At 43.1% G+C, this 11,039-nt stretch overlaps 1 protein-coding gene across 7 annotated transcripts; it reads left to right on the top strand.

The window, feature by feature from the left end:
• The first annotated feature begins 432 nt into the window (after positions 1–432).
• LOC139559714 (PWWP domain-containing DNA repair factor 3A) lies at positions 433–10,048 on the top strand. Of its 7 annotated transcripts, none has more exons than XM_071375948.1 (12): positions 433–534; positions 1,127–3,835; positions 4,284–4,710; positions 5,730–5,800; positions 5,886–5,971; positions 6,105–6,165; positions 7,586–7,661; positions 7,764–7,811; positions 7,983–8,227; positions 8,417–8,626; positions 9,129–9,217; positions 9,306–10,048. In XM_071375948.1, exons 2-12 carry the CDS (start codon positions 1,190–1,192, stop codon positions 9,382–9,384), a joined length of 4,038 nt encoding a protein of 1,345 aa, XP_071232049.1. In that variant the 5' UTR covers positions 433–534; positions 1,127–1,189; the 3' UTR covers positions 9,385–10,048. The 7 variants fall into 7 exon arrangements, 5 of the variants coding, with proteins under 5 accessions (XP_071232049.1, XP_071232048.1, XP_071232051.1 ...); XM_071375947.1 differs by having other exon boundaries at positions 6,105–6,171; XR_011671814.1 differs by lacking the exon at positions 7,586–7,661.
• Positions 10,049–11,039: the final 991 nt, after the last annotated feature.

Genomic DNA, 11,039 nt, shown 5'->3' with positions numbered 1-11,039 from the left:
TTTATACAGACCTTACTGAGTACTCCCAACCACACTTTTACCTCTGCACATAGAATAATTTGTTTATATTTAAGCCCCCATTTTAAGCTATTTGACCACAGTAAAAGGCCAGCAACACTCTATATTATTCAGAGCCACATGAAATGACATCATATATACATTCTACAGACACTACTGACTATTCCCTACAATACTTTTAGTACGGTCCCCAGAATACCTTTTGCTCAACAAGCCAATATGTATTCCATATACAGTGATTCGCATTGGGGGAATTTATTTGACCTTGGAACATGTATTAAAACCAAAATGTAATGCAAATGTCACTTAAATATGAACAATGTTAATGTTTAAACAATTATTTACACGTTATTATAACTTTTCTACTATTAGCTGGGCGAATTTTATTCTGAAAATGTTCGAAATTCCGTGACCCCGGAATTACTTTTTTAAGAGTTGCTGACGAGACGCTGAGAGGAGTTGCAACCTTTCAAGTATCTAGAAGAAACTATTCCATCTATTTTGCTGTGTCTATGTGTATGTATACATCTTTATACAAATCAGTATTTGGAACCTTCTATGCTACTATTATTTATTTCTGGTTTGTTAGCGAAATATTAATTGCAATCCGATACAGTAGCTAGCTATCTGATTAGCCAGTACAGAGTATGTGATATAATTATCGTTAGCTTGCTACTGTTGCTTGACCAGCAAACACGGTGTGATGTAAAGTAAATACAAAAAGTTATCAAAGCTAGGCAACTATCTGTAATGTCATTCGATCATTTTTGTTGTGAAATTTCGACGAGACTGATCAGTGGAGTGTCGACAACAGATGTGTTGCTAGTTAATTTACTTTATCTACCTGTTGGTATGTTGTCGATGGTAAACCCACAATCCCCACAACTAGCTAGTTACACGCAAAAGCGTTTAGGCCTGTTATTAAAGTTATAGCTAGCAAAGCAGAACTTTCAATTATTTACAAGCAGTGGTTAGCAGAACAGATTTTTGCTAAAATGTTTCTTAGATGCACACAACAAGCCCTAAGATGACATCCCTCTCTGAAATTCACATTATTTGATCAACACAAAGAATAAACCTGTTCACATCCTGCATGGTTCCACCACAGCTCAAGATGATGAGCTTTGTCCTCCTGAGGAGCTGAAGCACTGGAGCTTGCCTGGCCCTGAACATGAGTTCTCCAGAGGACAGTTCTTCCTCTTCCACACAGAAGACCTCGTTTTGGGCCGACCAGCAAACAGCCACTCCACAGCTGGGAGTTAGCCTTCCGTCTCCCACACACTGCTTTGGGGATGGGGAAAGAACCAGCTCTGCTAACCCAGCTGAAACACCCATTTCAACCAACCCTGCAACTCCATCTGAAACACCAGTTTCAACCAACCCTTCTAGCCCATCTCAAACACCTGTTTCACCCCAAAAAAAGAGGACAGCAGAGAAAGGAACCTTTGATGCATCACAGCCACAGGGTGAACGTCGCAAGAGGGGGAGGCCACGCAAACACAAGACACTCCAGACTGACACAGAACACCATATCCATCAGGCCCAGTCTCTGACAGCTACACATCCATGTTTACAGCCAGAGGACCAAACAGAGGCTGTGACACTGACACCCGTCTTACCTGTGATACCAGAGGACAGGTGTCAGTCACCTGATGCCCAAACAAAGGTTGAGACACAGCTCCAGTCACCCAGCTCACCTGTGCCTGAGGATAAGTGCCAGTCACCTGAGGCCACCTTTGAACCACCGTGCCCCACCTTGGATTTACAGAGCGCCAATAAGGGACAGAGTAAGAAATGGCCCCATCTCTCCAGTGCTTCTGTTGGACAAGGAGACCTAACAGGCCATAATGTTCTAACCACTGGTGGATACACAAACTCACAGGCCAGGGGGATGGGGGCTGAACCCAGCCAGAATGACAGTATCACTGCCACTGGGATATTTTTAAGCAAATGTGCCAAAGAGCAAAGGACTCTGTGCCAGTCACCACAGAATCTGAAAGATGGGAGAAAGGCGGCTAAAAAATCACTAACTCATAAGGTCGACCAGCCACAGGAGAGTGAGGCTGTGACAAATGGGGAAAAAACATCTAAACCCTTACCGACTATTAAGGTAGGACAGGAGAATTGCCTGACACAAAAGACTGGGCGAAAAAGGAAATATACCAAAAAATCACAGAGCCATAAGGTAGACCAGCCAAGTGACACTGACCAGTCACAGCAGAGTGAGACAGTGAGAAATGGGAAAAAGACATCTATAAAATCACCAACCCATAAGATAGACTGGTCACAGGAGACGGTGAGAAAGAGGACATATACAAAAAAATCTCAGACCCCAAAGGTTGACCAGTCACAGGAGGAGTCTGTAAAGAAAGAGGGCTCTAAAATATCTCCAACCCATAAGGGAGAGCAGTCACAAGAGATGGTAATAAAGAGGAAATATACCAAAAAATCTCAGACCCCTAAGGTTGACCAGTCACAGGAGGAGTCTGTAAAGAAAGAGAGCTCTAAAATATCTCCAACCCATAAGGGAGAGCAGTCACAAGAGATGGTAATAAAGAGGAAATATACAAAAAAATCTCAGACCCCTAAGGTTGACCAATCACAGGAGGAGTCTGTAAAGAAAGAGGGCTCTAAAATATCTCCAACCCATAAGGGAGAGCAGTCACAAGAGATGGTAATAAAGAGGAAATATACAAAAAAATCTCAGACCCCTAAGGTTGACCAGTCACAGGAGGAGTCTGTAAAGAAAGAGGGCTCTAAAATATCTCCAACCCATAAGGGAGAGCAGTCACAAGAGATGGTAATAAAGAGGAAATATACAAAAAAAACACAGAGCCATAAGGGAGACAAGCCACAGGAGACTGTGAGAAATGGGAAAAAGACAACTATGAAATCACCAACCCACCAGGTAGACCAGTCACAAGAGTTTGTAACAAAAAGGAAAAAGGTGTCTAAAATATCTTCAACCCACAAGGTAGACCACTCACAAGAAACTGTGAAAAAGAGGAAATATACAAAAAAATCACAGACCCAGGAGACTGACCAGTCACAGGAGGAGACTGGAAAAAATGCATCTATGAAATCACTGACGAATAAGGTAAACAAGGTGGCATCAAAAAAATCACAAAGCCATACAGTAGAACAGTCACTGGGGATTGACCAATCACAAGAGACCGTGAGAAAGAGGAACTACACAAAGAAATCACAGAGGCATAAGGAGGACTCGCATGAGACTGTGAGAAATGGGGAAAAGACATCCAAAAAATCACAGAAGCATAAGGTAGAGTTACGAGACACGGAACAGTCACAGGAGGAGACTGTAAAAAATAGGAAATACACTAAGAAATCAAAGACCCACAAGGTAGACTCAGGAGTCCTCTCCTTACTCCCTGTGTTATCTGCAGACCTCTCCCTCAACCTTTCCTCTCCCACATGCAGCCCTCCTGCGCTTCCAAAGAGAAAATATACAAAAAAATTAAAGACCCTCAAGGTAGACTCAGATGTCCCATCCTCACTCATTGTACTGTCTGCAGACCTCTCCTCCAGCCTTCAGAGTAGCCTCTCTCCTACTCTCAGCCCTTCTGGCATCCCCTTCTCACCAAACACACCTAAGAGAGTCAGAGGCAGACCTCGGCGGGTACAGCAGCAGCTCTTTCTTAGCTCCACGCCAGGCCCTCACCCCGGATCCTCCACAGGAACAGACAACCCCTTCTCTGCCTCCCTGTCTCACCTGGGACTGGGCTCCAAGACAGAGGGCCCTCAGAACGCCTCACCCATCACCCCCTGGAAGCTGTTGGAACTAAGCCCTCTGGAGAAGGTACTGTATTATCATCTTCATCACTGATTAGAAACATTTATTTATTTATTTAACCTTTAAGGTTAAAATCTGTTTTCACTTTGTCATTATGGGGTATTGAGTGTAGATTGAGGAAAATGTTTTATTTAATACATTTTAGAATAAGGCTGTAACAACAAAATGTGGGGAAAGGGGTCTGAATACTTTCCGAATGCACTGTATTTCCTCTTATCAAAAACAAGTTGTCATGAACCTCAGGTCACCTCCTTTTCCTTTAACACTATATTACGTTGTCAGGTGAATGGTCAAACACGGAATAGTGCTCAGGATTGTGGTCAGTGTTTAAAAGTAATCACCGTTCAATAACCTTCTCTCTTGCCTATTGCATTTCAATCTGTTTAAATGAAATCCCAGTATTCATATGTTCAATACAAAATTGTTCAAAAAAAATATATGTAATCTCTCCCAGACACACTTAGCTTTACCCGGTAGTAAACCTCGGGGTAGACCCAGAGTTAGGCCAAGGAAGAACTCGGCTACAGTGAAGGGAGTGAAGAAGAAGGTGAAGCCTGCAGCAGAAAAACGGTCCCAGACCTTCAGCTCTGAGGAAGGCCCCCCAGCCAAACTCAGACGTAGAAGCAGGAGGGGCCAGACGGAAGAGGGAGCTGGCCTGCAGAGCGGTGACACGACCAGCACTGAGCCACTCCAACGCTGCAGACCAAGGTTTGAGCTGCAGGAGTCAGACTCACCAGACGAAGACACAGGAGATGCCTCCCTGTCCTCAGACCTCTCCATCGAGTTAAGCGTACAGGAAGACCGTGTGACATCACTGACTCTTGAAGAGGAGGAAGAGCAAGACGACGAGGAAGATCTGCCCAGTTTCTTAAATAACACAAGTGAGTAACGTGCTGACTAGACTGGCTACGTTGCGTGCGCAAGCATTGCAAAATATTATTCATGTATGTATTATAAATAATATTATGTAAATATATGTACACATGCGTGTTATTAGGGCCGGGAAATACCAGTATTGTGATACTCATTAGTATCGTGGCAAGGAAACAAAACACAGAGCATATTTCATTTCTGTAGGAAAACAGCACTAATGTTGGAAAACAGATCATGTTTGTGATCCAGAGTCACATTTATTTGTTTTCCAAACTATAGCACACAATAATTTACATAAAGCAGGTTTTTAAAGGGCCAAAGAGTTTGACTGTTTAATGTTTCCATTTTTGCCATGGAAAAAAATATTGTGATACTGGTATCGTCCCGGCCCTACATGTTATTCAATCATTTAATCCAAACTGCTCGCGCGCGTCAACGAGCGTCTGCGTTGAGATGCTTGAAGCACCGCAAGTCCCTCCTCTCCCATCTACTCATTGGTTTTCACAAGCATGCTAACCAACGTGGGTGGTTGAAAGATGAGTCAACCTATGTTTCCTGATTTACCTGTGGATTAATTGTCGGGAGTAGAAAACACACATTTCTGTATGACTCAAAATGGGTCAAAATTCTACACAGATCAACAACAACAAAAAATACGACCATATGCATTTCAGGTAAAATGACAAGCTGATGTTTATCTCCCAGGACAAATTAGCTAGCAGCAACAAGCTAGCTAAATGTCCATCATTGTTTCATGTGTGTTTCGACCCGTCCCCAATTTTAATATGGTGGGTTCACAGTTGGTTTTGGTATTTGAGCCTGCGTGTCATGAACGTGTCTGGTGGGGATAGACAACATCAACAAGCGCGTGTGGATGCACGTGGGGGCCGGTGTGGTGTGTGAGAGAGCGAGTGCGCGTTGGTCAACTCCCTTGACGATATGATGCCTTCCTGCATGTGTGTACTATAGCTTATGTTGAGTTGTTAATTCAAACTAAAATAACCCGTAGTTATTTGTCTCTTTTCAGAGCCACTGTCCATAACAGAAGGAATATGTGTTTGGTGCAAATTTAGAAACTATCCTTTCTGGCCGGCAATGGTGAGTATTGATCGCCGTGCTTCAACTAAATTGATTTTGAATAGTCATCAGTCGCAACTGAACTAGAAACTGTTTGACTCCATAGGTGAAGAGTGTGAACCGTAAACTGAAGAAAGCCAGCATTGTGTTTATTGACGACCTGCTGTTTGACAAAAAGAGGATACGAAAAGGGTAGGAACCAAAACTCTGTGCAGCTCTTCCCACAGTCATTCCCTATGAGCTGTAACTGGTGTCCATTCCCTGATTGCCGGATTAGCCTCCGCGCTCCAATATTAACTGTTGTCTTTTTGTGTTTCTTTCAAAGCTTTTCTGTGTCCCTAAAAACATTGAAGCCTTTTGACTGTGAAGAGGCTGATCAGCTAGTGGTAAGGGTAACTGAAGAAAACAGTTTATTAAGAACTCCACAGAACTAATATATAATATAGATACAGTTTTTATATATATTTTATATATATATATACGCTGAACAAAAACATAAATGCAACATGTGAAGAGTTGGTCCCATTTGCACAAAAATCTTATTCTCTCAATTTTTTGGGGCAAATTTGTTTACATCCCTGTTAGTGAACATTTCTCCTTTGCCAAGATAATCCATCCACCTGACAGGTGTGGCATATCAAGAACCTGATTAAACAGCATCATTACACAGGTGCACCTTGTTCTTGGGACAACGAAAGGCCATTCTAAAATGTGCAGTTTTGTCACACAACACAGTGCTGCAGATGTCTCAAGTTTTGAGGAAGCGTGCAATTGGCATGCTGACTGCAGGAATGTCCACCAAAGCTGTTGACAGTGAATTTAATGTTAATTTCTCTACCATAAGCCGCTTCCAATGCGGTTATAGAGAATGTGGTAGTACGTCCACCGGCCTCACAACCGCAGACCACATGTAACCACGCCAGCCCAGAACATCCACATCTGGCTTCTTCACCTGCAGGATCATCTGAGACCAGCCACCCGGACAGCTGGAGAAGTGTGCTCTTCATGGATGAATCACGGTTTCAACTATACCGGGCAGACGGCGTCGTGTGGGTGAGCGGTTTGCTGATGTCAATGTTGTGTACATAGTGTTCCTTGTTGGCGGTGGGATTATGTTATGGGCAGGCATAAACTACGGACAACAAACACAATTGCATTTTATCGATGGCAATTTGAATGCACAGAGATACCATGACGAGATCCCGAGGCCCATTGTCGTGCCATTAATCTGTCGCCATCACTTTATGTGTCAGCTTGATAATGCACAGCCCCATGCCGCAAGGATCTGTACAAAATTCCTGGAAGCTGAAAATGTCCCAGTTCTTCCATTGCCTGCATACTCACCAGACATGTCACCCATTGAGCATGTTTGGGATGCTCTGGATCGACGCGTACGACAGTGTGTTCCAGTTCCCGCCAATATCCAGCAACATTGCACAGCCATTGAAGAGGAGTGGGACAACATTCCACAGGCCACAATCAACAGCCTGATCAACTCTATGCGAAGGAGATGTGTCGCACTGCATGAGGCGGTCTGGTGGTCACACCAGATACTGACAGGTTTTCTGATCCACACCCAATTATTATTTTATTTTTTAAAGGTATCTGTGACCAACATATTGCATATCTGTATTCCCAGTCATGTGAAATCCATAGATTAAGGCCTAATGCATTTATTTCAATTGACTGATTTCATTATATGTAACAGTAAAATCTTTGAAATTGTTTCGTTTTATGTTTTTGTTCAGCGTATATTTTGTCAACATTTCTGGTGACTGTTGTGTTGATGTTTCCTGTTGTCTGTAGTGTAAAGCCAGAGAGAAGTATGATGCTGCCATCAAATGGTGTCTGGCGTTGATAGCCGACTATAGAATCCGTATCGGTAAACTATTCTGCACTTCTCTTAGAATGAGCACCTTGACCCAGATTATACTCGGTGTTATATTCCCCATGACTGTCGTTAATGTTTGTGTTGTCTTTTCAGGATGCGGCTTCACCGGTTCCTTCATTGAATACTTTTCTGATGACATAAGTAAGTTCATGTCCATTCACTGATGTTTTCCGATGTTGATACAGTGACATTCCCTCAAGTCATCTCAAATGCTGTCTGTCCTTTTTAAAACAGGTCTTTAGTACCACATAATGTGTTCTCTGTGACTGAGTTAGATATATCAATACATTACCTGTATGATCCCTCCCCCAGGCTGCCCAGTGAGAAGGTGCTACCCCCGGGGCACCTCAGACCTGACCTTCCCCAGTAAGCTAATTCTGGAGGAGCAGTACGTAACCTCTGACCCGGAAGGGGACGATCAGGAGGGCAGCAAACGGCAGGAGGAGGAGAGGAGGAGGAAGCTGCTGCCTGACCGTTCCAAGGCTGCACGTAACCGTGCCAACGAGAAACTGGTGGACTTCGTCGTCAGGCAGCGCCGGGTGGAGACACGCCTTCTAGTGAGTAACCATGCCGATGCCTCTCTCTCTCCCTCCATCTGTCCGTCCCGCTCCTTCACCTGTCAGTATCTTCTCTCCATCCCCCTCTCTCTGTCCATTCTCTATCTTTCCGTCTTTCTCTGTATGTAATATGGTTTCCAAATTGGAGTAGCTCTATATGTAGAAGATAAACCCTCTCTCTAACCCCAGGGCGTAATCAGTGGTCAGCAGCAGTCTAAGTGGCTGCGTTGGTTCCTGGCGGCCAGTCGGTCAGTTGTGGACACGTACCTGGAGGACGAGGAGCAGCTGGACCAGGTGTACCAGTACCTGAGAGGGGTGTACGAGACCGCCCCCCTCACCGCACCCTGTCTGGCCGATGTAGACCGCATCCGCTTGGTACTGGACGTGCTGTTACCAGAGGTCAGAATGCTGTAGAATAGAATACAACTTTATTGTCCATCGAAACACAAATGTGTCTTTATTTGCTGTCTGTTATTACCACCATTCTTTATTGTTGAAGTGATGTTAGAAGTCCTACTCCAGTCTCCTTTTTCACCTCATTTAACACCTGATTTACTTAACAAAAGGCACTTCTCAATAGGTGGTCCATGTATGACATGACATGGCATGGCACAAGTGGGGGGGTGGGCCTTTCCTATTTTGTTCTCTATTGTTCCTCAAGCAAGGAGGAAGGCCGATGACATCAGACCAACTCCTTGAAGTGTGCAGTTGTCCAAAAAAAAAAAAAAAAACATTTTACCCAAAACTATTTTGTTTTACCCTTAAGTGTGTTTACATTACTGTGTTCATACTTGTTGTTTTATACTTATTGATATTGTTTTTCAACGGGAAAAGTTTAAAAAATAGCTGGAGTGTGTCTTAAATGAGTTATTGTTCTGAAGGGTGATGTCTTTTTGTGTAGGCTATTATCTATGCCATAGCTGGAGTGGACGAGTTGTCACTGGTGAAGGCAGAAGACAAATACCTGAAAGGGCCCTGTCTGAGTAAAAGGTAAGTGGCTCACTGAATTAAAGGCCAACACCGTTACATTTATTTCTAGGTCTGAATCTGTTTTCTTCTCTTTCCTTCCTCTCCTCAGGGAAAGAGAGGAGTTCGATGCGATGATCGAGCAGCAGATGAAGATGAAAGCATCGATCCGTCAGCGTCCTGCACACTGAACATAACACAGCCTACTTGGCTTCCAACCCTCAGACTAAGAGGGCCATAGGGCTCTGGTCAAAAGTAGTTTGAATAGTGCCATTTGGGATGCGGCCTCAGAATGCCAGTGTCCTAATCAAACGATGCTTCTAAGCATTATAGGACAGTAAATAAGTAAGTAGCCTTGTCCAAGCAAGAACAGCCAGTAAGGTAGAAGCCTTTTTCTGTACCGTGAAGTAGATTGATATACAAGTACACCCTCTGGCCAGGACGCTGGTCTATCGCAGACAATAAGAACCATATATAACTGTCTCTAAATGTGGCTCTGAGGACAATCAACTGCTGTTGTACATGCTAGCAGTGGTGTGACTTAACAAAACTACATTGAATTACCAAGTTAATCAAATCATTGTCAAATCAACTGAAATCATCTGTGATCGGACTGGTCAAGATTTACAGCTTCAACACGGAACTCCTGGGAGGGTGGGACCTCGTATCATTCAGACAGACTTACGCCGCCGGTTGAAACTGTGACTTCATTTTAGACCCACTGCAACAGTATTTGATCCAACATGGTCGCCCGTCTAGGCTGTTCAACTGTAAATTCAGGACATTAAAGAAGACACTGCTCTATTTTTCTATGGAAAGGTCTGCTCTTTTTTTAAATAAATAGTCATATTTGAACGTTTCAGTCTTATTCTATGGTCATGTAAGGTTAGCTTGTCAGTAAGTACCCATTTCCTGGTGACAGTGTTTAGAACATCAAGCTATACAACATTCTGAATGTGAATCATGTCAACTCATCTATAGTGAATCCCAAATGACACCCTATTCCCTTTATGGTGCACTTTTTTGGGGTCAGTGCCCAAGTAGTGCACTATATAGGAAACCATTCGGGACGCACACCAAATGACAGTATAGGAACAGTATAGGAACAAGACTATTCCCCAATGACAGGTCAATAATGAATACATGCAAGTCTGATAAAGGATTTGATTTTTTTTCACCTTTATTTAACCAGGTAGGCAAGTTGAGAACACGTTCTCATTTACAATTGCGACCTGGCCAAGATAAAGCAAAGCAGTCCGACACATACAACAACACAGTTACACATGGAGTAAAACAAACATACAGTCAATAATACAGTAGAAAAATAAGTCTATATACAATGTGAGCAAGTGAGGTGAGATAAGGGAGGTGAAGGCAAAAAAAAGGCCATGGTGGCGAAGTAAATACAATATAGCACGTAAAACACTGGAATGGTTGATTTGCAGTGGAAGAATGTGCAAAGTAGAGATAGAAATAATGGGGTGCAAAGGAGCAAAATAAATAAATACAGTAGGGAAAGAGGTAGTTGTTTGGGCAAAATTATAGATGGGCTATGTACAGGTGCAGTAATCTATGAGCTGCTCTGACAGCTGGTGCTTAAAGCTAGTGAGGGAGATAAGTGTTTCCAGTTTTGGAAACATTTGTATTATTTACTGAACAAAAATATAAATGCAACAATTTCAACAGTTCATATAAAGAAATCAGTCAATTGAAATAAAGTCAAGTGGGCCCTAATCTATGGATTTCACATGACTGGGAATACACATATGCATCTGTTGGTCACGGATATCTTTAAAAAATAGGTAGGGGTGTGGATCAGAAAACCAGTCAGTATCTGGTGTGACCA

The sequence above is a fragment of the Salvelinus alpinus genome, chromosome 30, assembly GCF_045679555.1.
Source record: "Salvelinus alpinus chromosome 30, SLU_Salpinus.1, whole genome shotgun sequence".
Classification (NCBI taxonomy): domain Eukaryota; kingdom Metazoa; phylum Chordata; class Actinopteri; order Salmoniformes; family Salmonidae; genus Salvelinus; species Salvelinus alpinus.
This window is presented reverse-complemented; position numbering and strand designations above follow the sequence as displayed.

What these genes read in the sequence shown, in the direction of transcription:
- LOC139559714 (XM_071375947.1), top strand. Translation starts at nt 1,190, where the DNA reads ATGAGTTCTCCAGAGGACAGTTCTTCCTCTTCCACACAGAAGACCTCG. An exon ending in ATACTTTTCTGATGACATAA is followed by an intron (nt 7,812 to 7,982) that starts GTAAGTTCATGT and finishes TCCCTCCCCCAG; the next exon opens with GCTGCCCAGTGAGAAGGTGC. An exon ending in TGGACGTGCTGTTACCAGAG is followed by an intron (nt 8,627 to 9,128) that starts GTCAGAATGCTG and finishes CTTTTTGTGTAG; the next exon opens with GCTATTATCTATGCCATAGC.